Source organism: Cyprinodon tularosa, unplaced genomic scaffold (genome assembly GCF_016077235.1).
Source record: "Cyprinodon tularosa strain WSP-4 unplaced genomic scaffold, ASM1607723v1 ctg246, whole genome shotgun sequence".
In the NCBI taxonomy this organism is placed as follows: Eukaryota; Metazoa; Chordata; class Actinopteri; order Cyprinodontiformes; family Cyprinodontidae; genus Cyprinodon; species Cyprinodon tularosa.
The window spans coordinates 2,427,488-2,453,929 of record NW_024038913.1 but is presented as its reverse complement, the minus strand read 5'-3'; the positions used below and the strand labels follow the sequence as shown (position 1 = coordinate 2,453,929).

The 26,442-nt window shown below is 40.5% G+C and overlaps 2 protein-coding genes and 1 long non-coding RNA gene across 3 annotated transcripts; 2 read left to right on the top strand and 1 right to left on the bottom strand.

The window, feature by feature from the left end:
* Positions 1-141: 141 nt before the first annotated feature.
* hrob (homologous recombination factor with OB-fold) lies at positions 142-17,911 on the bottom strand. The gene is made up of 10 exons (XM_038287803.1): positions 17,682-17,911; positions 17,503-17,553; positions 16,500-17,429; positions 16,327-16,410; positions 7,890-8,024; positions 5,118-5,226; positions 1,900-1,985; positions 1,696-1,815; positions 1,385-1,598; positions 142-481 (listed from the first exon to the last, which is right to left on the bottom strand). Exons 1-10 carry the CDS (start codon positions 17,691-17,693, stop codon positions 426-428), a joined length of 1,797 nt encoding a protein of 598 aa, XP_038143731.1. The 5' UTR covers positions 17,694-17,911; the 3' UTR covers positions 142-425.
* A 520-nt stretch (positions 17,912-18,431) lies between these two features.
* On the top strand, positions 18,432-22,669 carry asb16 (ankyrin repeat and SOCS box containing 16). The gene is made up of 7 exons (XM_038287942.1): positions 18,432-18,625; positions 18,789-19,131; positions 19,208-19,475; positions 19,758-20,166; positions 20,272-20,355; positions 22,069-22,173; positions 22,254-22,669. The coding sequence occupies exons 2-7, from the start codon at positions 18,795-18,797 to the stop codon at positions 22,446-22,448; spliced, it is 1,398 nt and encodes a 465-aa protein (XP_038143870.1). The 5' UTR covers positions 18,432-18,625; positions 18,789-18,794; the 3' UTR covers positions 22,449-22,669.
* Positions 22,670-25,481: 2,812 nt separating this feature from the next.
* LOC119785367 lies at positions 25,482-26,192 on the top strand. The gene is made up of 2 exons (XR_005281030.1): positions 25,482-25,725; positions 25,799-26,192. It is a non-coding gene; the product is annotated as an uncharacterized LOC119785367 (long non-coding RNA).
* Positions 26,193-26,442: the final 250 nt, after the last annotated feature.

The window sequence follows — 26,442 nt, the reverse complement described above, 5'->3', positions numbered from 1 at the left end:
AGTCGTAGTGGAGGAGTCTGGATGTGAGAAGGAAATCCCTCCATAAGAGCCCGTTAGAGACACTGGGACTCCACTGAGTAACTGTCCTTCCATCAAGGGACAGTGAGAAGTATGTAGGTGAAGGACAAACCAACAAGAAGGTCCAGCAGGTAACAAAGGCTCCCCTTTAATGCAGCATAATTACAAAAACAAACTGCTGTCAGTCAGTGGTCTGAAGTGGTGGAACTAAAGAGCATTTGCTTCCTTAAGGTGACATCAGTATTCAGTGATACATGAGAGTCATTCCAGAACTTAAATACAGTTGGTTTATCAAAAAGGAACATAAAATATACATATTTTTACAGATACTTTTGAAGGTGACTTTAATGTTAGCAGATCGAGCCAGCTAAAGATGTGAACGGTGATGGTTTGATGTAAAGTCGATGTCAAAAGCTGAACGTGTCTTCCTGTATCTCTCCCAGCAGTTCATCCAGGTCATCATCTGCACAAAGACAAGACAGAGGAATGATTGGAGAACAAATAGAATAAAGTTTTGAAGTGTCAGTTGATAAAATTAATTGATGGCTGTCAAATATTATCGAGCTAAAATACAAATCTTGGCTTGAAAGTTGTCAGTTTAGATATTCTGCTTTCTGCAGTAAGTGAGAAAACCTTTTATTGCAGGTAAAAGATGCCATCTCGGTCTGCATTACTGGCAAATGTACCTTACAAAAATATGGTTTTATAGGCGGTAAGATACGCAACACCTGATGAAATGCAGCCAAATGTGTTAGCCTGCAGGTAAATGCTGCAGGGCAAAATATAGCTGACACAGGAAGGACTCATTTATACACCAAAATCTCACTGAGGCATTGATAAAACCTTTAGCTTTTTAATGTAGAAATGTAGAGATGCAATCATGCAAAAGGAACATTTAGGTCTAGTTTATTTATTGCAGCGATGCAGTTAAATTAATCATTATAAACCTATAAATCAAGCGAGTTAACTATGCATACATATAGGAGCTACAGAGCAGATTGTTAATAAAGCGTCATTATCTGAATATTGGAGTCTCTGCACTTTAAATATTGCAAAGGACTGTTTGAAATGCAATGCCCGTTCTTTATTATTAACCAAGTGTTGTAAATTTCCACTTTGCATATAAATAACTTCTAACATGGTGCCGCTGTAGTGGATGGCTTTCCTACTATGCATGAGTTAAAAGTATTTCTATCTAATAAAGTCACAAAATTAAAACCTGAATTTACATTTTATCTTAAAGATAAAAATCAAAGAAATATTTATGTCACAGGAGGCTTGTTGTCTTAAGTTGTTTAAAAGCAAGTAATCACTTCCTAAATAAACATCTACAGGTGCTGCTCCCTCAGTATCAGTTTAGTCTGACCTGCATCCCAGTCTGCGTCCTGCTGAGCTGGATTCCCAAAACTCCGATGGAGATCTGTGCTGGGGCTGACCGATTTGTCCTCCTGCCCCTGATTGGCTCTGCCTTCCTCAGCCTTTTTTCCCTCGTCCTCCTCTTCATCGAACTCCAGCTGCATCCGAGACACAGGCCCCCGGGGGATGCCTGGAGCCCCGGCAGGTGGCGACGTGGCTGGCTCCTGGAGTGGGACAAAAGGGATTTAAAAGCCCATTAAGCGGGTTTTAAAAGAACATTTTATGCATTAACTGTGATTACTGATTCCAGCTGGTCCTCACCAAGACTAACGGGGGGAGCTGAGTGGACAGACTGACTCCGTCGGGGGAGTAGATCCTCAGCAGGTTGTTGGCCGTCACGTTCAGGTAGTGGTTACGGTGGGATGGAGAGAAAACACCCACCTAATCCCAAAAGGAAAGAAAGCAGATTTATAGCGACGGCTAATTTTAGGTGGAGCACATGAAGCACTTTCTAGTTAGTCTCACCTGTTTTAGGAGCAGCACAACTCCAGCTTTTAAATCCTCAGATCTTTCTTCTAAAAGACGCCGATGCACAGTTCCCTGAATCTCCCCTTCAGCGCCAAAGCATGAAAGATAAAAAAAGCAGTTTAAGATTAAAAAAAAAAAATGAAGAAGTGTGCTGCAGATTCTGAGAGAAGCAGAGCTTTAAATCAAACAAAGATATTAAAAAAGAAAAAAAAAAGAAGGCAGCATTTCAAATACAATCTCCTCCATTTATGCATCAAAGCATTTATTTTTAATCTTTATCTGTTTTGGGTTTTTTGTTCAACTTGAAGTTCAAAGAAAATGCTCTTGGTTGAGGTTTTCATGTTCCAAAACTAGTGGGAGTTTTGCTTTGATTTATTTAAATCGGCTTTAACCGTGTGATCAAAGTTCAGAACAGAGAACTCTCTGATCACTGGCGACTCTGATCACTGGCGCTATGATTAGTGTCTCTCTAGATCAACATACTAATAATGCACTGAAAATCTAGAAATATTTACTGTTCAGTCAGACTTCTTGGTTAAGGTTTGTACTTTATTCAGGGAGTAAATATTATAACAAAACCTAAACCCAGGTCAACAGGGACAATAGAGACCCAAAAGAAGATTCTTTCTAGTGCTCTGAATCCTCATTAAGGTCTGCAGGATCAATAAACTTTATAAAAAGGGATGAATTTGAGAAAAGAGTGACTTTAATGCCTTAATGCCAGGCAAGTTCAGAAAACCAATCTGGCAAATTGCTTCTAGCGTTTACATTAAGTGCAGCAGACAGCTTTTTCACAGCAGGACATTTGCTCTAAAATGTGGATTCTCTTAGAAAGGGTGTGAAAAAAAAAAACACTTTCCAGCACTTTAGGAAGCTCCTTGATGACTTGAAATCACACAACAATCCACAAGACTGAGGTTAGAGACAAGATGTCGTCTGCAGAAAAGAAATATCAGGGAGTGTCGTCTCCTGCAGTAAAAGCTCTGGAACGCTTTCACAGCCGCTGGATGAAAATAAAAAAAAGTTAGCTAAGGAAACAATAGATGTTTGGGTTTTCTCAAACAAAACTAAGGGAACATTTTAACAGTATTATAGGACTGAGATAAAAACCAAGAATTCTGATAAAAATGTAGATCTATATCCTGGTTACTGCAACAGGACGCAAATCAAAACTGGATTAAGTTAAACAGAACAACATCTTCCCTGCTTTAGATGTTCTTCTTTTTCTGACCTCCTGGATGAGCTGTCCATGAGCTCCAAGCCTTCTTCACTCTTCCCAGACTGGAAGATGTTGTGTTTTTGGTTTGCTATTTTTTTTGTCCGTTCTCATTTGTTATTTACTTATTATTTATGTATGAGCAGGATTCATTTTGAGTTTTTTTTCAGCCTACTTCATGTTGACACACAGGTACCACTGAATACATTTCTGGATAGCACAGATCTAATAGTGATCAGACTTGGTTGTGGTTTTTCGAACTGATCCGAATGTTTTTGGAGCTGTACAGTCAAACTATTTTTGCAAAAAAACAGAATTCTGCTTAGTAGGAAATATTTTTTCACAGCAATGTATGCAGAGTCTAACTTGCCTGTTTCTACAACAGTTTCAGACTTTAAAGCAAACATGATCCCTCTGCTGTCAACCACAGAAAGGAAAGATCCCTTTATCACCCGGCTGAAAATCCCGTCTTAAACCAGGAACAATCGGCTTTTAGTGGCACTAGGAACACCTCACTGACACTGGCGTCTAATCAGGTCGAACAACTCAGCAAGCAGCCCGCGTTAAAATCGCTGCAGCTCTGATTGGCGAGCAGTGGGAACCCCAGACCTGGGTTGATCAGCTAAATTATGCAACAACATTGAACGCAACGTACGGATTTCAACACACCTCCAAAAGCTTCTGATCTGACAAGCCGAAACGGCCCCGTTTACATTCGATAAACAGCACTGTGCTGGTGGGAGGGATTCACAGGGACAAAAGAGCAAAACAGTAAAGTATACTTATTAAGTCCTGGCTTCCTGACATGTTGCTCTACATTATTTTCTGTTGTGATTTCTGTCGCACTGGTAACATCATCAGTGCTAACCTAGTGTGCTAGTGTCACCAGATACGCAGCCACAATGGGACAGAGGCCTTGCCAGTGAGGGGTTAGACCCAGCTTTTTTTTTTACAATGAAAAGGAAACCAAATGCTGATTGTTAGCGGGTCAACCCATGTCTGAAAAACCCGGGTAAACCCGCTTATTTCAGCGAGAAAGAGGCTTATGATCCCTCAGTGTTTAACCGATCTCCCAGGAGGCAGTGAGTTGACACCACAGTCAGCCTCAGATTTGAACCAGCAAACCTGCTGCGCCTCTAAACGTCTGCTCTCCAACCACTAACTCAACATTTCCACCAACAGTGACCACAAGATGTAGAAAATGACAGCAGAGCATATTTATCTTGTGTTATGACAAGAAATATGAGTTTTTTAAATGTTCTCAAGTTACAGAAATAATATGTTTTGTAACAGAAGGCTTTGAAATGTTATTAAGCTGAAATAAACTCCTCCTACTGGAATCCGATTGAAGGGTGAGAAAATGTTGCGGGTCTTTTGGAAACAAGCTGTGGAGCTTCCAGTGGGCGGCAGGCTCATTACGAAGAGAACAGTCACTCTTGGTGTCAGAAGCACCTAATACCCGCCCACCACAGGAGTCAGTCCGCTACAACTGAATCACTAATAGGCACTTAAGTCCAGAGCTGAAAAACATCCACTTCTGCTGATAATCAGCTCAGCAGATGCAGCGGCGCTCAGGAGGCCATGGCAACAGAACGGACGCTGGAGGTGGATCAGAGGATGGCGTGAAGGCTTAGGGTGACGCCGCAGAGGAGAGGAGTTCGGGAAATTAAGAAGCTTGGTGCAGATGGGGGACACATCTGGACTGCATGCACTAATACGTGTGTGTGTGTTCAGCCGAGCTCGTTACAGTGGCTGAACTTTGCTGTCGATGCCACGTGGAGCGAGGCCAATGCTGCAAGAGCAAATGTCAAAGCGAAGAGAACAGCTCACTGCTTTCCCTGTGGGTTGGAATATCTCCCTCTTAAAAATCAGAAAGCTTGTTTTCCACCAGCATGTGATGCAAGTTTGCAGCGTTTCACCAGATTCAACAAATCCCAACAGAAGATGTTTACATTTCAGCTGGAAAAGCCCCACTTGGGGGACTACTTGTGTGATTTACCTGTAGGGTCTTTAAACACAGCCTTAGCGTCTGCGTTGGTGTGGATGATGCTCTTCAGCAGCACGGCCATGTTGGGCACTTTGTTTCTTGGTAGCTGTTTGAGAGCAGCCTGGAGCAAGGAAGAAAAAAAAAAACATCTTTCTTTATTGTTTTTCAGGGAAAGGTTTCGTGTTTCAACATCAAAGTCACTGTGTGCCACTTCAACATATCTTTCAATGTTTTTTTTTTTTTTTTTCCACAGTTAAAAGATATAAATACATTTTTACATCTCTTATAAGCTATGTTTTTATGCACCATGTCTAACAACACAGGTTGCAACTTATATTTTACATTGAATAATGAACAATAAAAACAGGACAATGAAAAACAGAAGTAAAACAACATTCTGGACAGATTTCAGTCAGGTTTATACAGCTTAAACATGATAATGTAGCGACAGCAGGATGGATTCAAACTCTGCTGCTAACAGATTCGTTCAGGAACCGGTCCATGAAGGGCTGAGACAATCGGATTAATCGATTATTGAAATAATTGTCAACTAATTTAGTAATGAAGTAGTAATTTAATAATCATTAACTGGAGCATAGAGACCTTTAGCCGACAAAGTGACACACTTTGAGCCGTAATTATAAGAAAACACTGCATATATATTTTACATTTCTGAAAAAAGCTTTTTCATCTGTCAACATGCTCTATCCTGAACCCCACAAGTGGAAAGTTTTTATTTGACCTGGTTTAATTCTGTAAAAAAAAATCTTCTGTATGGAATCTTTGGATATCCAATTATAAATCAATTAATCAAAAAAATAATTGACAGGTTAATTGATTTGCAAAATAATCGTTAGTCGCAGCCCTAGGTCCATGGTAATAAAAACAGATGCTTAGTTAGCTTCTTTATATCATAATCCTCCTCTCTGGCTGTAAGACTTTAATAGAGACCAAGGGAAAATATTCCAGATACAAGGGCTGTTCTTTGTCAAAGATAGTTCATTGTATCTATAGCAAATCCATCTATCCATCCATTATTTTCTTTTCTTTGCACACTTACTTAACATTCGATCCTTTTGTTGAGCACTTTGGGCATGTACTGCAGTTGAGGTTGGAAAAAAGGTTAGTTTTCATATCATTCCAAATATTTTTTCCTGCCCTTTTTTCATAGTTTTTATTCCCATAGGAGTGAAAATGGTATCAAGTATCATATATTTTCCTGGGTATCTTGTTTAAAGATTTAATATTGTAAAAACCCCACCAGATACAAGCTACTGTGTATTCAACATCAGCCATGGAAAGCAGGTGAGGAGATTGGAGTAATATGGGCATCTAATAGGAGAGCTGCCTCCCTGGAAGATCAGGAACAGACCTGGAAATCAGGGATCATCCGTTTCTGCCAGTCTGTGGGTTTCCTTTACAAAACCCTACAGAGCTCTTGACTGTGCGAGTTTGATCAAATAGATGAGTAGATGGTAAAGAAAGTTGGTTTATAAAAGCGTTTCTGGTTCATTCACTGCAAAAACTATTTCAAAGTAAGTTAGCATTTCTTATTTAAGTGTATTTACCAGCAATTAGAGTAGATAAATAAGATGATCTGTCAACAGGATGAATATTTTTGCTCTTCCAATAAGATAATTAGATATTATTATTATTACACTTGAAATAATGCAATTGCTTTATCTTATTTTATAAGGAAATTGATTTATACCATCGGCAAATTGTCTTTTAACTGCTTAACTCAAGAAAACTTGCATTAATCTTAAGAGACTGACTAAAGATTAAATTTTTTTTTTGCAGTGTTCTGATTTTTAGACTGAAAAATGTAAAGATTGTAGCATCTAAGAATGAAAAATCTTTTAAATAATCGAATAAAATAAATCTCCCATCATTTGTTGACGTGTATAAAAAGTGGCAGCAGATCTGCGGGTATTTGACCCTGCTGATCACCAATCAGTCCATCTGGGAAACAACCACTGTCCCATTCATTAACCGTCTCTAATAATCTGAAGTACATCATATTTATTTTAATTGAACTGAGCAAAGACACATTGAATTCAAATGTATCAGATCTTACTGGTTGTTTGATTCCTCCATCTACAGTAGAGTTTGCCGGTGCTGCTGCAGCTCTTACTATGAGGCAGATTGGCTGAAAGGAAACTCAGCCCTTAATTCATTCAGCTTTCATCTCTAATAAATCTACAACTAAGCGTCTTAATCACCTCAGCCTTAAATATCACCGCTTTCATTGTTGATTTATTAACACAAGCAGCAGCTATAAGGATGCTTCGATGTATAAATACACTGATCTGAGTCGGATTTACCGCTGGGATGATCCTGCCTTTCCACTTCATTAGAGGGAACAAGCTCAAGCTGCGTGCTAATTTGTTCAGTGATGCAAACACAGATTTTGGGAAGATGATATTATTGCGAAGAGCTTAACCTCGTCAAGCTCAGGGGGGGTCAGTAGAGAGGCCAACAGCATGCGCTCAGATTCACTCGAGCTGGCCCAAGTGGTTTAACCCACAGAGAGAACAAAGCAACAGCAACGTCATTAGTTAGACTGATTATTGATCATATTTTATAATCACAGAATACATCCAGAGCCATGCTGCCGTTTATCTCAATTATCCAGGCAGTCCTCCAGCTCTCGTAGAGGACGACAATCATGGACCATGAATCATCACACCCAAATACGAGCTGAGATCCAGCAGCTCTGACAGGAAACACAGGAGCCAGTTTGTACCTGAACGCATGGGCGGCCTTCGATTATTGCAGGGTTACCTTTCTTAGCACCATGACGACGCTGTAGGTGTGCAGGAAGCATGAAGGATTCCTCTCATCCAAACCCATCTCAGCCTTCATCGCTGCCCAGGCACGGCCGCTGAACTCCTCTTCCTCAGACTGTGAGCTGGAACACTGGAGGACGAGATGACGGGAGTTAAAGATGACATCAGAATTCACACAGCACGTGACGGCAGGGATAAAATCCAAGCTCTCCAACTCAACATCTGCTGGATGCATCGAGTCAAAACAAAGTCTGTTACCACAGGAAAGCTGCAGGAGCATTTTCACCACAGAGCTGCACACCTCAAAGAATTTGATTGGGCATTGATGGCATTCCAACACAAATATTCTATAACTGTTTAAAGGACTATAAAGGGATTTTTTCCCCCCCTAAAACATAAAAATTGTGTTTTGCATTTTTTATTTAGCCGCTCTCTTCAATACTTAGAACTACATCTTTAAGTCTTTTGACATTAGTTTCTCCAAAATAAACACATCTCTTCCCTTCACGCTACCTGATAATGTTAATAATACTAAATTTTGAGTCAGTATGCGCCATTACCATGGTGGATTTAAAGGATGGTTAGGAGCTGAGTTGTAATTGATTTGCTAATAACGTATTGAATTTGTTGGCCACGTCTCCCTGCAGCAAGAACACCACCTGATGGATGGTGTTATGATACTAAAGGAGAGCTGGAGGCATAAAATGATTGAGAAGAAAGAAAAAATGGATTCATTAAAGTATTTAACAATATCTGGATCTCACAGTTTACTATTATTGTGAAGCTGTAAAAAATGAATCAAGAGGTGAGACAGGAGATCCACCGGAGCTCTTGCTGCATGTTTATGATGATTGTCCTTCTGTAAGGAGGAACTCGTCTTTTTTTAGCATCTAGATTGTTTATCTTCCAGGTCTCTGCTGACGAACATTAATTCTACAGCTACATGTGGCTCCCGCCGTTTAAGGCGTGGTTGTGTAGAGCGATCTGCAGGGTCAGTTCAGGTCCAAACACACCGTCTTTCATGTTTGCTGTGCTGTTTTAATGGCTTGTGACAGACTTTAAAAAGGAGATACTTTTCTTTCTTCTTGCTTTGTAAATTGTAGGAATAATTAGAATGTCAGATTCTTAGATGCTGAGACTCCTCCTCCTGCAGTTACTATGACTTTTGTGATTGTTAGTCTGGTCGAACAGACTTTTGTGGGCTCCTGTGGACTTTTTCAGGGTTCAGAAGGTCATTCTCCTTTTTGCTGTTCTGAGAGATGATCAAAGATGGGGATATTGTTAAAAAAAAAAATCCTTCACAGATGCCTCACCTAGTCTGCGTGATGCCGTTTGTTTTTTGAGACCTTCCCAGAACTGCTGCATTTATACTACCATTCAGCTGTTTACACATTGGGTGACCTTTGAAAACAACCTTATGGATGAGATTTAATTCCAAGGTATTCAAGTGGACACATCTGTTTTTTTCAGTTTTTACTTAAACACTAATTCTTTTCTCTCCAATCCACAATCATATGGTACTTAAGTCTGTCTGTCGATCAAATTAAAGGGCAGAGACACCTCAACGAGGAACAGCAGGTGTGTAATAGTGCAGTTATACAAAACTAAAAGTTTTTTGCCAAGTCAGATCCTAAAACATTACTTATTTATTGCAGACCAGAAGTCTTTCACCCATAAGAATGATTTTTATTTAAAAAAAAAACAACCTGATCGAGGTAATCGGATTCTTGAAATTGCTGTTTTCTGTTCACCACCAACACTGTCTGCCTCTGGGACTTAGAAAATAAATTAAACATTTGCTCATCTTTTTTTTGTTCTATTATTATTATTAAACCCCTGAAAGCACTATAATAACCATAATATATTTGCATCCCGCTGGTTTGAATTAAACAGAGGTTAGCCTTGAAGACAGCTGATTTAGGAAGGAACTGTGGAGAAAAATGAATATTACAAAAATGTGTAATGACTCCGCAGTGAAAAGAGAAAGCAGAATAATAAATGTCCTATTTTCTTTTCATTGTTGCTAGAGGCCCAAACGTGGAACTTGCAAAACATGGAAACAAAATCCAGGAACCAAACAGCCATTGTTCTGTCCAGCAGAAATTGGAAGCTTTTATATATATATATATATATATATATATATATATATATATATATTTTTTTTTTTTTAAATATATATATATATATATATTTTTTTTTTAAATATATTTATATATTTATATATTTATATATATATATATATATATATATATATATATATATATATATATACACTATATTGCCAAAAGTATTTGCTCACCTGCCTTGACTCACATATGAGCTTAAGTGACATCCCGTTCCTAATCCATAGGGTTCAATATGACGTCGGTCCACCCTTTGCAGCTAGAACAGCTTCAACTCTTCTGGGAAGGCTGTCCACAAGGTTTAGGAGTGTGTTTATGGGAATTTTTGACCATTCTTCCAGAAGCGCATTTGTGAGGTCGCACACTGATGTTGGACGAGAAGGCCTGGCTCTCAGTCTCCGCTCTAATTCATCCCAAAGGTGTTCTATCGGGTTGAGGTCAGGACTCTGTGCAGGCCAGTCAAGTTCATCCACACCAGACTCTGTCATCCATGTCTTTATGGACCTTGCTTTGTGCACTGGTGCACAGTCATGTTGGAAGAGGAAGGGGCCAGCTCCAAACTGTTCCCACAAAGTTGGGAGCATGGAATTGTCCAAAATGTCTTGGTATGCTGAAGCATTCAGAGTTCCTTTCACTGGAACTAAGGGGCCAAGCCCAGCTCCTGAAAAACAACCCCACACCATAATCCCCCCTCCACCAAACTTTACACTTGGCACAATGCAGTCAGACAAGTACCGTTCTCCTGGCAACCGCCAAACCCAGACCCGTCCATCAGATTGCCAGATGGAGAAGCGCGATTCGTCACTCCAGAGAACGCGTCTCCACTGCTCTAGAGTCCAGTGGCGGCGTGCTTTACACCACCGCATCCGACGCTTTGCATTGCACTTGGTGATGTATGGCTTGGATGCAGCTGCTCGACCATGGAAACCCATTCCATGAAGCTCTCTGCGCACTGTTCTTGAGCTAATCTGAAGGCCACATGAAGTTTGGAGGTCTGTAGTGATTGACTCTGCAGAAAGTTGGCGACCTCTTCGCACTATGCGCGTCAGCATCCGCTGACCCCGCTCCGTCAGTTTACGTGGCCTACCACTTCGTGGCTGAGTTGCTGTCGTTCCCAAACACTTCCATTTTCTTATAATACAGCTGACAGTTGACTGTGGAATATTTAGGAGCGAGGAAATTTCACGACTGGATTTGTTGCACAGGTGGCATCCTATCACAGTTCCACGCTGGAATTCACTGAGCTCCTGAGAGCGACCCATTCTTTCACAAATGTTTGTAAAAACAGTCTGCATGCCTAGGTGCTTGAATTTATACACCTGTGGCCATGGAAGTGATTGGAACACCTGATTCCAATAATTTGGATGGGTGAGCAAATACTTTTGGCAATATAGTGTATATATATATATATATATATATATTAGTGCTGTCAAAATTATCGAGTTATTATCGCGTTAACGCGAGGCCATTTTAATGGCGATAATTTTTTTAACGTGAGATTAACGCTATGTGGTTTTATGGTACAATTTTCCAAGTACATCCCGCTGCAGCCTGCGGGAAGGCGGGGCTATTTTCCCCCAGTCTATGCATTTTCCATAGGCTTCCAGAGCGGAACTCCTCAAGGAAAAAAGACGCTCATACACTGGGTAGCGCTAGTGCCTTTTCTTTAAGCCCTACCACCAACAAACAAGTTGAGTGTCTGGTGCCTATAGCAAACTGAAATACGCTGAGAAAAGATTACTGAGGTGAAATGGAATCTGCTACGGCACTCTTGCTGTCTGTGTACGCCACAGGTCGGTATCGTGTGTGTGGGTGGGTGGGTGTGTGTGTGTGTTCTCATTTTTGTTAAGAGGCTGAAAAGTAACTTTCTAGAGCATAGACTACCTCCATCTAGTGATGTCGGTCTATTGATTTTGATGTATTGATTGAAAATTGTTCATTATTACCTTGGTTAATTAACATCTAATGTTAACTGAACTACATTTTATAGCAGTAGGGTAAAATGCTTGTCTTTGTTCAAAAGACTGTATTAACTGTAAAGACTGTCTTTTACATCAGCCTGTTTTCAGGGCCTTTTTTTGGCTACATATTTGTTATTTTTTGCTACATGCCTCCCCATCTTCTTGCCATATGTTTCTATGGCATAAATCAGTGTCTGTGACCTGTTTTCATTTAAAAAAAAAGAACATTGGCACAAACCTAGCCTGTATGTATTTTTTGTATGTCATCGAGAGTATTTAAATGATTTTCAATCAGAAAAAAAATTTGCGATTAATCGCGAGTTAACTCAGGCATTGATGCGATTAAAAAAATTTAATTGATTGACAGCACTAATATATACTGTATGAAAGCATATCTGAACTTAAACTTGATAAAAAACAGTGATAAAAAAGAAATCCAGAAATCACAATGTATTTTTTTTTTTACTATTTGTATGATGATAAACACCTGATCAAAATCAATGTAAATATTTGGTACAGTAGCCTTTGTTTGCAAATCCAGGGTTCAAACATTTCCTTTAGTTTTTCACCAGGTTTGCAAACACCGCAGGAGGGATTTTGGCCCACTCCTCCACACAGATCTTCTCTAAATCAGTCAGGTTTCTAGGCTGTCGCTGAAAAAAAGTTTGAGCTCCTTCCAAAGATTCTCTATTGGGTTTAGGTCTAGAGACTGGCTAGGCCACGCCAGAATTTTGATATGATTCTCACAGAGCCACTCCTTGATTATCCTGGCTGTGTGCTTCATTTTGGAAGCCTCGACCCAACTTTAATGCTCTGATGAGGGAAGGAGGTTGTTCCCCAAAAATTTGTCATCCTCTCCTTAATACAGTGCATTTGCCCTAAAAGCATGATGCTACCACCCCCATGTTTCACAGTAGGGACGGTGTTCTTGGGAAGGTACTCATCATTGTTTTTCTTCCGCCAAACACGGATAGTGGAATTATGACCAAAAAGTTCTGCTTTGGTCTCATCTTGCCACACTACTTTCTCGAATAACTATCCAAATGATCATTGGCAAACTTAAGATGGGCCTTGAGGATGTGCTGGTTTAAGTAGGGGAACCTTCCGTGCCATGCATGATTACAAACCACGACGTCTTAAGTGTATTACCAGCAGTAACCTTGGAAACGGATCCCAGCTCTTTTCAGGTCCTCCCAAGTTGTTCTGGGCTGATATCCAACCTTTCCACAGGATCATTGAGACCCCACAAGGTGAGATCTTGAATGAAGCCCAAGTCTCAAGCAGACTGACAGTCATGTTTAGCTTCTTACATTCTCTAATAATTACTCCGGTATTTAACCTTTTTTCTCCAAGCTGGTTGGCAATTTCCCCATAGCCCTTTCAGGCCTTGTTGAGGTGTACAATTTTGTCTCTAGTGTCAATGAACAGCTCTTTGGAACTTTGGTCATGTTGGGTTATTACTGATTGTATAGGGTGGACAGGTGTTTTTATGCAGCTAACAACCTCAAACAGGTGCATTTAATTTAGGTTAATAAATGTAGTGGAGGTGGACATTTTTAAAGAGAGACTAACAGGTCTTTGAGGGTCAGAATTCTAGATTATGAACAGGTGTTCAAACACCTATTTGCAGCAGAATCGTACAGATAAATAGTAAAATATAATATATAATGTGATTGCTGGATTTTTTTTTTAAACTGTCTCACACTATGTGACAATTTCAGACCACTCCATCATTTCTAAGTTGGAGAACTTGGGTGTTCAAATACTTATTTTCCTCACTATATATATACACTATATTGCCAAAAGTATTTGCTCACCTGCCTTGACTCACATATGAGCTTAAGTGACATCCCGTTCCTAATCCATAGGGTTCAATATGACGTCGGTCCACCCTTTGCAGCTAGAACAGCTTCAACTCTTCTGGGAAGGCTGTCCACAAGGTTTAGGAGTGTGTTTATGGGAATTTTTGACCATTCTTCCAGAAGCGCATTTGTGAGGTCGCACACTGATGTTGGACGAGAAGGCCTGGCTCTCAGTCTCCGCTCTAATTCATCCCAAAGGTGTTCTATCGGGTTGAGGTCAGGACTCTGTGCAGGCCAGTCAAGTTCATCCACACCAGACTCTGTCATCCATGTCTTTATGGACCTTGCTTTGTGCACTGGTGCACAGTCATGTTGGAAGAGGAAGGGGCCAGCTCCAAACTGTTCCCACAAAGTTGGGAGCATGGAATTGTCCAAAATGTCTTGGTATGCTGAAGCATTCAGAGTTCCTTTCACTGGAACTAAGGGGCCAAGCCCAGCTCCTGAAAAACAACCTCACACCATAATCCCCCCTCCACCAAACTTTACACTTGGCACAATGCAGTCAGACAAGTACCGTTCTCCTGGCAACCGCCAAACCCAGACCCGTCCATCAGATTGCCAGATGGAGAAGCGCGATTCGTCACTCCAGAGAACGCGTCTCCACTGCTCTAGAGTCCAGTGGCGGCGTGCTTTACACCACCGCATCCGACGCTTTGCATTGCACTTGGTGATGTATGGCTTGGATGCAGCTGCTCGACCATGGAAACCCATTCCATGAAGCTCTCTGCGCACTGTTCTTGAGCTAATCTGAAGGCCACATGAAGTTTGGAGGTCTGTAGTGATTGACTCTGCAGAAAGTTGGCGACCTCTTCGCACTATGCGCGTCAGCATCCGCTGACCCCGCTCCGTCAGTTTACGTGGCCTACCTCTTCGTGGCTGAGTTGCTGTCGTTCCCAAACACTTCCATTTTCTTATAATACAGCTGACAGTTGACTGTGGAATATTTAGGAGCGAGGAAATTTCACGACTGGATTTGTTGCACAGGTGGCATCCTATCACAGTTCCACGCTGGAATTCACTGAGCTCCTGAGAGCGACCCATTCTTTCACAAATGTTTGTAAAAACAGTCTGCATGCCTAGGTGCTTGAATTTATACACCTGTGGCCATGGAAGTGATTGGAACACCTGATTCCAATAATTTGGATGGGTGAGCAAATACTTTTGGCAATATAGTGTATATATATATATATATATATATATATATATATATATATATATAGTGAGGAAAATAAGTATATATAGTTGTTTTTTGCTTACGTCTTTCATCCTAATCACTCAGGAGGGAAAGTCATTGTGTCATGCTGTGCACAGACACAGGCGGCCACTGATGATGGGAGGCGAAAAAAAACACCACAAGAAGACTGTCAGAGAAGAAAAACAACCTAAAAGCAACAATTTCCCAGAACGACATGAAAACGAGTGGATGATAAAGAAAGTTTGACAGATGCCCAATAGGAAAAAAAAGGTTTCCTTCAAAAAGCTAAAAGCATTTATGCTTTGATAACACTCTTATCCAGGCTTACAGACTGTATGAAAGCATATCTGAAATAATTTTGTTACGGTTTGCAGTTGGTTCTAGTTAACCTAAGAGGGGAAACAATAAATCATGCAGATCAAACCTGACAGCCAATTTGGGAAATAAGTCTGCTGGTCATCAGATCTGAATCGTTCATATGAATCTGGACATGACCAACTCAACCCAGCCCAGTTCATAGCAGCTACTCCTCAGCCTTTGTGGTAAAAGCAAAACGAGTCTTTCTCCATCCTGAACACAAGGCCTTTCCCACTACTGCTGAGAATTGCTCTGATTACTGCCCTGCTCTCCTTTCTTGGTTAGAGAGGAAAATAGTTGCAGAATGTCTAAAATGTGTTTGCTTGCATTTGATCCAAATCTGATATCCCTTCATATTTGCCAGATTTAAGGTCTTGCTTCTCACCAACAAGCCTCTAAACTCCCTGGTGCCTTCCTATGTGGCCGATGATTTGCAGCTGCATGTTCTACCGTGTGCTTTCTGATCTCAGGACACTGGTCTTATAAAAAGTCCTACAGCTGGAAGAAAAACTGTTGCATTTTACTTCTTATGCTGATTTTACTGATTATGTTGCATCTTGGTTTTGTTTTAAATCATTGTTTTATTCTTCTATCTTCTAATAACTTTTCAGCACTTTGTTTGAAAGCGCTTTAATAAATAAATTTATCATTGACTTGTTCACATTTACAAAGTTGTTTGTCTCAATCAAGAACTCGGAAGCACATTTCTTCTACCTTTCATGCTCAAGATTTGCTACACATAATATAAAACTAACTCAACTTTCAAGTTTATAAGTGTCCTTAGAAAATAAGAAAAAATTGTAATGATTCAAGACCAGAACTGTTGGGTTGGAATTTGCAAAAAACTTGTTAATTCAGACAAAGCCTGATTAGTGCTTGTATACTCTATGAGGTCAAACATTGTGAAGGTGCTTTGCCTCTGGGTTTCCTTTACCTGACTCGGCTGTCGAGCCACAGCCCCGTGAACAGGAGTGTGAGGAACCGAAACCACGATCTGGTCCAGATTCTGACCCTGAGGCTAAGAAATAGAATAGATAAAGATCTTTAAAAATTAGTTGTTATTGCTTTGAAATTGACGCTCTAAAAAGAACAAAAAAAAGATCCAACCTGCTGAGGCAGAAGTCCTGCAGGACCGGGGAAGCGCCTCGTCCTGGGCTGGTGAGCCTCAGAGCAACGCCTCTTCTTGGGCAGCTTGCTGGATGCAGACACCAGCTGGACCAGGTGATTGGTGAGGACCGGCGTGTGCATGGGATGGGGGCTCAGGGCGGAGGCGTTCGCTGAAGGGGCTGGTGCTGGGGAGACAGTATTAAAGAGGCTGCGAGCAAGAGAGGACGCTTGTGGAGTAGCCAAAGGTTTCTGCAGCCGAGTATAGCTGAAAGAGCTGCTGGGTGCTGGGGAGGTCGCAGCCAGGCAAACAGCAGGACTCCGTGGAGGAACAGCAGGGAAAGTAGGACAGGAACTTGGAGATCGAAGATGTGTAGCAGAGAGGCTTTGGGAAGGTGCTTTATAACTAGAACAGTTTGGAGTCTGAGATGTAACACTTGTCCCCCGTAGGCTCTTATTAGGAGGCATCTGGCTGCTTACATAGGTGGAAGGTCTCAATGTCTCTACTGATGACGGAGGCTCGGCTGCTACAGGCTTCGACAGCAGCATCGTTTGGTTGTCACATTCATCTAAGTCAGCCAGGTCGACATCCCAATCATCAAAATCATCCTGAGGCGCACAGGGAGTCCTCGGCCCCTCGGTGTGGGCCAGAGGCTGTAGAGGCATACAGTTGGAAAGGAGAGGGGAGGCAGGCGTAGTGGAGGAGGAAGAGATCTGCCTCAAACCTAAAGCAACAGTTTGTGCAGCACCACTGCCCCTTGACACCATGCCATTGCACAGTCCAGCCGGTTTTTCTCCCGTTGGCTTGTGGCATATTTTCTCCTGTTCTCTGTGAGCAACAGAGGAAGCCCGCAGCGTGCATGATGGCACAGCAGCTGCCATGTTGGCTGATCCTGGGACTGGGCAGGCGCTCCAGTCTGTCCCCAGTACATCCTGGGACAAAAAGAAACAGAGATAAACAGATGACAGAACAGGAGGAGGGAGGCCAGGTGAAATCAGGTGTTACCTCATCATCAAAGTCCTCATCCAGGCTGAACAAGCCACTCAGTTTGCAGGTCTGCAATAAAGACAACAGTCTTTTACATAAAAAAAAAAAACTAATACAACTTTAACAGACTTAAAAAGTCGCCATACACCAGCAGTTGTTAGCTCAGTTAGCTGTTCCATTTTTTAGCAGTAACTTACCATCGCAGTCATGGAATATCACGATGAAAGCAGAGTCTGTTTAGTTCAGATAATCACACCAAAGTCAAATCGAGTGCCATTCAATAACTGACAGTGAATAAAACCGTTTGTTTTTTTATCTGAAAACTTCCTCATAAGTCGATAAACGGCGACCAAACACTGCATAAGTTTTCAAGGATCTACCGCTGCTTGGGACCGCGCCGACACGTTCAAAGTCGACATGCTGACGTGATGACGTCACCACGCGTGGAGTTGGCGTCAAGTCAAGAGCGTTCCCTGCTCGTCAGGGTGGCGTCGCTCAACTAATACAAGAGGCACTCTCTTTTCCTACGCTGAATCTAAGAATACATGACAAAGTGTGGAAAAAAAAAAAGATTTAAACACTTTGCTTTCCAAAAAAATTAACGATTTTATTCCCGGGGATTTTATTATAAATATATAGCATAATATATATTTTTCTGCTCAGTTTGTATGAACATAAGGTGGAGAAAACCGAAGCAATTATTCCTTCATTTAAAGACATCTTTTTTTTCTTAACTTCGAACAATAAATCACACTGATACTGCTTTTATCCGTTCTTTAATCTATTTATAGACCGATTTAAATAAACAAATAATTTAAAGAATACAAATATATCATTAAAAACAAATTTTTCCAAATCCATTAAAATGTCTCAACATTTCTCTGGAGGTAAAGGTTGGGCTAACACTGCCATCTAGTGGTCAGGTCTCAAACTGCGAGTATCAGTTTGCATTCTGATCTAAAAATATCACAAGTAGAACTTATTTGAGCAGTTATCCTGTGGCTATGTGCACAAATGAAGGGCGTTTGATTCAGAAGTTTATTCGTATAAGTTCAACTTAGAAGAGAAATGGGTCCAGGTTCTTTAATTGGCTTCAAACCAGTTTAAATTCCATTGAAACTCAGGGCACTTCCAGTGACGGGTAAGTAAAAGCTGTTTGTTGATATCCATATAAGCAGCACTGCTCATTGCTTAAAGGCAAGATGTTTAAGTGGAGTTAATAATTGAAAATATAAGCATTATTAATGATCGGTATGAGTGCCAAGCTTTTACACAGATCTTTGCTTTTATGGGAATGACTGCAGGGTGTTATGTCCAAGGACACATTTCCATTCTCCTCTACCTCCCTACGCTCTCTGAGACTGGAACAGGAGCTTCAGGATTGGGAGGATGAACGGAGAGCCTTGGCTAATAGGAGGGCGATGATCAGGCCCCCACTGCCTCTGCCACCCAGACTCCCTCCAAGGCAGCAGCGGCTCCAGGAGGTCAGAGCCCCTCCACCACAGATCCGCTGCAGAGACACAAGCATCCATAACACCTTTATGTATGGGGACATAAAGGGGGTTTATGCTGTGCTGAAGGACCCTGGGATGGTTAATGCCCTGATGGAGACAGTGCATGAAGAGATGGTGTGGGCTCCAGAAATGGGTATGCCTTCAGAAGCTTTGGTATATAGTTTGAATGGGATAGTATTGTCAGTAACTTTGAACATCTTCTCTCTCAGGTATGTGGACACTGAGCTCCAAGGTGAAACAAACATCGGCCTTACGCCTGGCTGCCAGCCGGGGACACACAGCATGTGTGGAGGAGCTGCTGTTTCGTGGAGCTGAGGTGAACACCGACCCCAGAGGCAACACTGCACTCCATGATGCCTGCATAGGCGGCCACTCTGTCTGTGTCCAGCTGCTTCTCTCCCATGGAGCAGATCCAGATGTGCTGGCTGCAGATGGTAGTGCTCCCCTTCACCTCTGTACCTCTGCCCAGTCATTCCAGTAGGTGGTCAAGCTGTTTATACTGAAAATCTTAGTTTAACCCATTTTCCCAAAGTGGTCAGTACAGATAATGGAAGATGTCAATCAAGGAATGATGTTGCATAAACAGAAAAGAATGTTTTTAAGTTATTTGAAATCTTGACATATTTACATGAGTGTCTACACTTTTATAAAAATTGAAAAAGTTCTAAAACCACAGAAAAATAAAATCCAAATTGGTTATCAACACAAAATAAATTGATAAAAGCTCTAATCAAGTGGTAACCTGTGATTGTTTTCAAGATGTGCTAAGCTGCTTTTAGAGGGAGGCGCAGACATCAATGTGAGAAGCAGGGAGTCGAGGCTCACACCTCTGCATGTGGCTGCTCAGAGGGGCCTGGAGGAGCACCTGGAGCTCTTTCTAAGCCTTGGAGCGGATGTTTTGGCCACTAACCGAGAGGGGGAGACGCCCCTGAATGCTGCATGCTCTGGAGCCGAGAGGCCGTCTGAAGCTGGGAGGTACCTGCGTGTGATCCAGAAGCTGCTGGATGCAGGAGCTAATCCTCAAACTGCAGGCAGGAAGCAACACACCCCACTGCACAATGCCTGTGCAAACTGTTGCCCGAGGATTGTACATGTCCTCCTGGAGCACGGAGCTAAGGCTGATGTTGAGAACTGTGCAGGTTACACACCAATGGACTGTTTGCTCCAGGTACTAGATGTTCTGAATTACAAAAATTACAAAACCAATATTATTATTAATAAAAGGAGCACTATATAAGGCTTTTCATTTTTTTTGTGTTTCTTTTATTTTGAGATTGTGGAAGATTACCCGGTGCAGCAGTGTGAGGCGATAGCAAGATCCCTTCTAAACTATGGAGCCAAACCTGTTTCACCAAAGGTTCAACCAACACTAAGATTTTGTACACACACTAAAAAAACAACACCTGTTTTGTTTTGTTTTTCAAAGATATTGATTTCTTAAAAGCTTTTAGTTACCCTTTGTTTTTTTATTTATTTATTTATTTTTAGATCTTGCTGCTAAGCCGCCCAAATTTCCTGTAATCTTTAGAGGTGGTTTTGGTTGACAGTTCTTCAAGCTTTCCTAGAGTCTGTCAGTTTTCAACTTCTGTTACTGCTCTTAAAGATATAGTGAAGGAATTTAGGGAATTTTTTTGAAAGACCTGCCCTCTCCACTGTAGAAAAAAATGCACATGCAGAACCTTGTACCCGCTCCCGAGAGGGACCGCCTATTAAATGTGCGTGAGAGCATGCACTAGCCCAAATCTCCTTGTAATCTCTCTGTTTGAAAGTTGCTGTTTTTATCGCTCATACAAGCTTACTTTCCAAAAGAAGATTTACAATTTTTCCACTATGTCAGACTCACTAACTGTAAGTGAAAATGGGGACGAACTCGTAGGAAGGTCAGCCTTACTTAAACATATCACCAGAATTACTGACAATTAGAAGGACCACTTATTTTGATGATCCACCCGGGAAAAGAACATCCTCCACTATACCTTTGAACCCTGTGTAGAGAGAATTCCCCATTTTATTCTAAATATATTATAAATGTCATCAATATTTTTTCTACATAATTAAAAAGTCTCCCAACCTTTTATGATGGCACTAGAATAAAATTTCAGTTTCAATATTTCTGTTTCAGGATTTTTTAGGTGCTTATAAAAGCGCGGCCTCATGTGGTCATGTGGCCTCCTTCAACACAGGCCCCACCCCCTTTTGGTCGAGCAGTATAAAACCGAACAGCAAGGCTGCTTCTGCAATGTTGCCAACTGAGTGACTTTGTTACTACATTGAGCTCCTTTATTCAACCCCTTTAGAAACTTAAAAAAAAAAATGACTAGCAGCAAATCTAACACATTTTTTTCTGTCGAGACTTTGGTGTGAACACATAGAGAACTGATCAGTCTGAGTTAACTGTCTTATGCAAACAGACAACAAGCCCCCAGCTCCTCCAAAATACAGGGACTAAGATGCAGCAGCTGCAGCCTGTGTTTGCAGTCAGTGAGCAGAGTGACTTTCCTTTTCCCCATTCAACATGTCGCACATACTGTATGCACTCAGCTTCCACTGATCCCCCTGAATTAAAATCAGAATGCAAATATAATATTTAGTGTATTTTTCCCTTTCAAACTGTTCCATTCAAAAGGAATAGGATGTGGTCGCGTTTTTTCTAGTAGACACCCCTCAGCATCTCAGAGCAGAGACGCTGGGGGAGTGATATTTTTTCATTACTTTTTTAGACCTAATTTTATATGCTTAATTATGTTTTAAATCATTTAAAATTGGATGAGTGATTATTAAAACATACAGTATGTCTGCGGTCTGAAAAATTTTAAAAAGATTTAAAAAAACTATATTTTTACTCTTAAGTTACAATTAACGGCCCAGTCTTGCTGTGCTGTGCATAAATAACAGAACAAGTAGAACTTGTATCCAGTTGGAACTTATTAAAGCTTAACAAGCAACTGAATAAATAGGTTTCTACCCCCACTGGGTGATTTCTAGTGAGCTCTTATCTGAAAACCTTCTGATGAGAAGAAGTATGATGCATCTGTTGCTGTGCTAATGACTCAACTTTTATCAGTCTCAGATGCTGAAACAGCTGGCCTTCTATCCTGATGTTCTGGGGCTAATGCTGAACTCCTACACCTCCATCCCGCCCTGTGATTGGTTAGAATCCCTGCCTCCTGACAAGGTGAGCTCTCTGAGGTTTTAAATCCTCTCTCCTCTTGTCGTTTTCGCTCAGGGCTGTTATGTCTCTATTTCTCCTCAAAGTTGCCCCAGGAGGACCTGCTGTTCTTCCTGTCAGTGCGCCAGTGGACGGGTCAGCCTCGATCCCTGCAGCATCTTTGTCGATGTGCTTTACGTCAGCATTTAGGAGCCCAGTGTCACTCAGCTGTCTGTAAGCTGGACATTCCTGCTTCAGTGAGAGATTATCTGCTATTGTGCAACAACAGGACACTGCAGTGAATGTTGATTCTTCACAGTAATTATATACTTTTATGAAGCTTTTCAAAGCCTCAAAATCTTCAAAAATATATATTTTTTTATTTTTAATTTAAACTGTGATATATTGTTTTAAAAGTCTTCACAGCCGATGGAGTTCAGCCTGATATATGTTACCTTTAAAATTACTTTTTCCTGTTATGTCATAAGAAAAAAATGTTCACAAATAAAAATGTGAAAATGTTGCATGCATTGGAATTTAACCCTTTTTTACCATGGAGAAAATCAGACCCTGGAGCAAATCAGAACCACGTCACACAGATGAATCCCACGCATGGAGCTGCAAGCATCTTTCCTCGACTAAAGCAGAAGAAGAGCTGGACTGTTGTGGTCAGAAGACTTCTTGTTAGATCAAATGTAATAATTCATTCTGTTTGGAAATCAAAGTCCCAAGTAGAGAATCCCAGAATACTCATTGCTTGAAGTCTAGTATGAAATTCCCTCTGTCAGTGATGATCAATGGCACTATGTCATCTCCAGGTGATGGTCCACTGTCTTCTCTATCTACCAAGATTTTAAAATAACTTCATCCCATCTGTTTAACTTTACAGAGATGCAAATTTTCCAGTAGGATCTGGTACCTGACAGCCCTGCTGAACCTGGTTCATTAAACATGGTGTTACTGGTGTTAGTAATGACCCTTAACATGGAGATCATGGAGGATCTATTCCCCATCATAGAAAGCTGAGCTTCATGAACAGGTCAGCAGAGCCACAGCTTGAGCCACAGAAAAGAAGACCCCTCTGATTATTAAATGCATATAAAAAGCCTTTACATTACCTTTTTTTTTTTTATTGATCTTAAAGTAATTCCCTGGAATAGAAATTTTGAGTCTTCATTATCTCCATCAATTCTCATCTAAATTCCATGGAACAGGACTTGAAATATTTAATTATTTTCTCAATGTACCTACAGCAATGGAGTATAAAGTTGTATGAGTGCTCAAATATATTTATCTTTAGTTGCGGTATTCTATTTTTCATATGTGGACCAACCTGTACATTCTTCTGTTTCCCTGCTTTGCATTTACTGGCTGATGTTATGATTCATCCTGAGAGATACCTGAACCTTTGTAGCAGCACTACCACTCTTGGTTTCTTGGGATAAATGATTTTCACCTTGATATTCATTAATAGACTGGAACAACATCAGCACCACTGTTGAGGAAACCTCAACCTATCCACATATTGATCCATCTTATATTCACTCCTGAACAAGATCTCACAGTGCTGAAAACTTCATGTGTATAAATGATATTCATAAAATGCAGTAGAACACTGAATTTTTAAAGGATTTGAAAATTCGCAATCTAATGCAAATGTGATGATTACAAGTGTGATACAGAGTCTGGATTTGTGACTTGATTAGAGTTTCAACAGTTCAACAGCCTTATTGGCAGTGGGGAAAAAGCTGTTGCCAAACCTTCAGCTTATAGAGAGGAAAAGGCAATTAATGTAAGTGATCCAGAGTCTTCCTCAGGGTTTTGATACCACATGCATGTGTATGCAGAAGCCTGTCATTTATAATGTATATATACAGTATATATATATATATATATATATATATAAATATATATATACAGTATATATATATATATATATATATATATATATATATATATATATATATATATATATATATATATATATATATATATATATATATATATATATATATATATATATATATATATATATATATATATATATATACATATTTATAGTGGATAGGACAGGAATGCACATCAAAATTAAAAAGCAGATATTACATCTTTCCATAACATGTTGTTCTTTACGTGACCCAAGGGAGTTTTTTGGTTTTACAAAAAGAGTAAGTTGAGTATGCAGTAAAGAGTCAAGGAAAATATTTAACATTTAAATCATACAATGAGAAATCTACCTTGAAAAGTGTTTTCTAATTGTAGATTTTACTTTGAATTAATATAGAGGAATTTGAAATTGTATTTATCTGTAATTATTGTATTTATATAAACCTGTAATTTAAAAATGTATTTTCAAATCCTATTTTATATGTATATTTAGTTATGCTGCTATAGGTTTAGGCTATTGGAGGACATATGGACCACTTCTCTTAATTCTGCTTTTTTTCCAATCCCGCAGTATTTGTTAGTTCAACTATTTCTGTGCTCTCTCTGCTTTTTCTCATAGTAGATTAATCTGGTCTGTTCCTGTTAGGCTGTGGGACCATCCTGGAGAGAAATATCAGCTGTGGTCCTGCCATCAACACCTTAGATTATAGATGATAGATTTGGGCCTGTTTTTCAGTGCTTATTGCTGTTTCTCTCCCAACATAGCTATGGGCTTAGCTTTTACTAAATGTGTGTGCTTCCTTTTATCCTTTGCCATGAAAACTGTCTCAGACCTTGTCTGCTAAACTGCTTCTTTCCCATACAGAGCCCCCTATGGAACTAGTTTACTTTTACCTTTTCCAACATAAAAAGTATTTATAGATCAGAGCTTCTATGTTTGTTTTCTATGTCAGCTTGTGTCTTCTATGTCATTCATACTGAGTTCTTCTGCTATGATCTCAGCCCCGACAGCTTCTCTGATTACTCGCTTCATTCACCTGCTGTACCCTCCCCGCTCTCTATTATCATTTCACCTGCTTCCTCTCCTATATATATATATATATATATATATATATATATATATATATATATATATATATATATATATATATATATATATATATAAGGTTGAGCCCAGCTATCAGGGTTTATTTGTGTCAGTTATTCATGTTTTTTTCATGAGTTTTAGTTAAGTTTCTGGTTCATGTCCTGACTCTGGAAGGCCAGTGGATTGAGAGAGTTTAACGTTTGTCTGCTGGTCGTGTCCTGGCTCTTCAATGAGCCCTAAGGTTTTGGCTCGGCGTGCAGGGGAGTTCCATTTTAATTCCTGTAAGCTTGGCTCCAAGGTGTAGACCAGCTTAAAGTTCTGCATTTATCCTGGAACCACATCTTGTTTATGTGTATCTATACCACTGAGTCCGCCTGACTTTATCTGTGTGTCTGTCTGGGCATGCCTCTGGACCCGTCTGAACCTGCCTTCATGCTCTGAGGATTCCTGGAAGCCTGGATCCCCCAGACTGGGATCGGCTTCCTGCATGTTCGCCGGGGCTGCAGCACCTGGGAGACTCTGAGCGGCGCACGCCGCGTCTTGTTGGCAGCCCATCGGCTGGATCGCACCTCTTTAAAGGAAGATGGACTGAACTGTTAAACCAGGTAAGTGACTCACACTGATAATCATCTCCTGTAGATGATTGTGGTCACTTACCTGTGTTTCTCTCACATCCAGAATGCCAGTGATGGGTGGCGCCTCGCCCCCCTGCAGCTGCTGCGGTCCGACTATCCTCAACAGCCTGCATTTCTGTTATGTTATTTTCTGTCATTAAATGTTTTGAAACAGTTTTTATAACATCAACTTGAGGTTTCTCTCCGTGAAAAGGGAGTTTTTATTCTCTACTGTTGCTGCATGGATGCTCTGTGAGAGGGATTGCTGTCAAGTTGATGAGTTGACCCAATCAGCAAGTGGTTCCGTTAAAACCTTGAACCAATCTGATCTTATTGAATTGTCTGTATTGAGCCTGTAGATTACATGTGGTGTGAATTCCCACCATATAAATCAACTGAATCGAATTGAATATTTAGAAACCATAAATCTAATTATAAATGCCTTTCCTAACCACTCATTTAAAAATGTAATTCCTTATTCCATTTCTGTTTTCACCTTGCAATTTCAATTTCCATTTTGCCATTGGATCTTTTTATACTACCCTCTACATTTAACCTTTTTTGTGACCCATCTGGTCCCTGAGCACAGAAAATCAGTTAAACCAATGAGTTACTCCCCAGATTTAGCTAGCCAGCTTTCCCATTGGTCATTTTGTGAAGTATGTGATGCTGTATAATCAGAAAACAATTTTCAAGCTGGATTTCTAA

What these genes read in the sequence shown, in the direction of transcription:
- asb16 (XM_038287942.1), top strand. Translation starts at nt 18,795, where the DNA reads ATGTCCAAGGACACATTTCCATTCTCCTCTACCTCCCTACGCTCTCTG. An exon ending in CAATGGACTGTTTGCTCCAG is followed by an intron (nt 20,167 to 20,271) that starts GTACTAGATGTT and finishes TTTTATTTTGAG; the next exon opens with ATTGTGGAAGATTACCCGGT. An exon ending in AATCCCTGCCTCCTGACAAG is followed by an intron (nt 22,174 to 22,253) that starts GTGAGCTCTCTG and finishes TTCTCCTCAAAG; the next exon opens with TTGCCCCAGGAGGACCTGCT.
- hrob (XM_038287803.1), bottom strand. An exon ending in TGGCTCGACAGCCGAGTCAG is followed by an intron (nt 8,025 to 16,326) that starts GTAAAGGAAACC and finishes CTCGTCCTCCAG; the next exon opens with TGTTCCAGCTCACAGTCTGA. An exon ending in AGCTCCCCCCGTTAGTCTTG is followed by an intron (nt 1,599 to 1,695) that starts GTGAGGACCAGC and finishes GTCCCACTCCAG; the next exon opens with GAGCCAGCCACGTCGCCACC.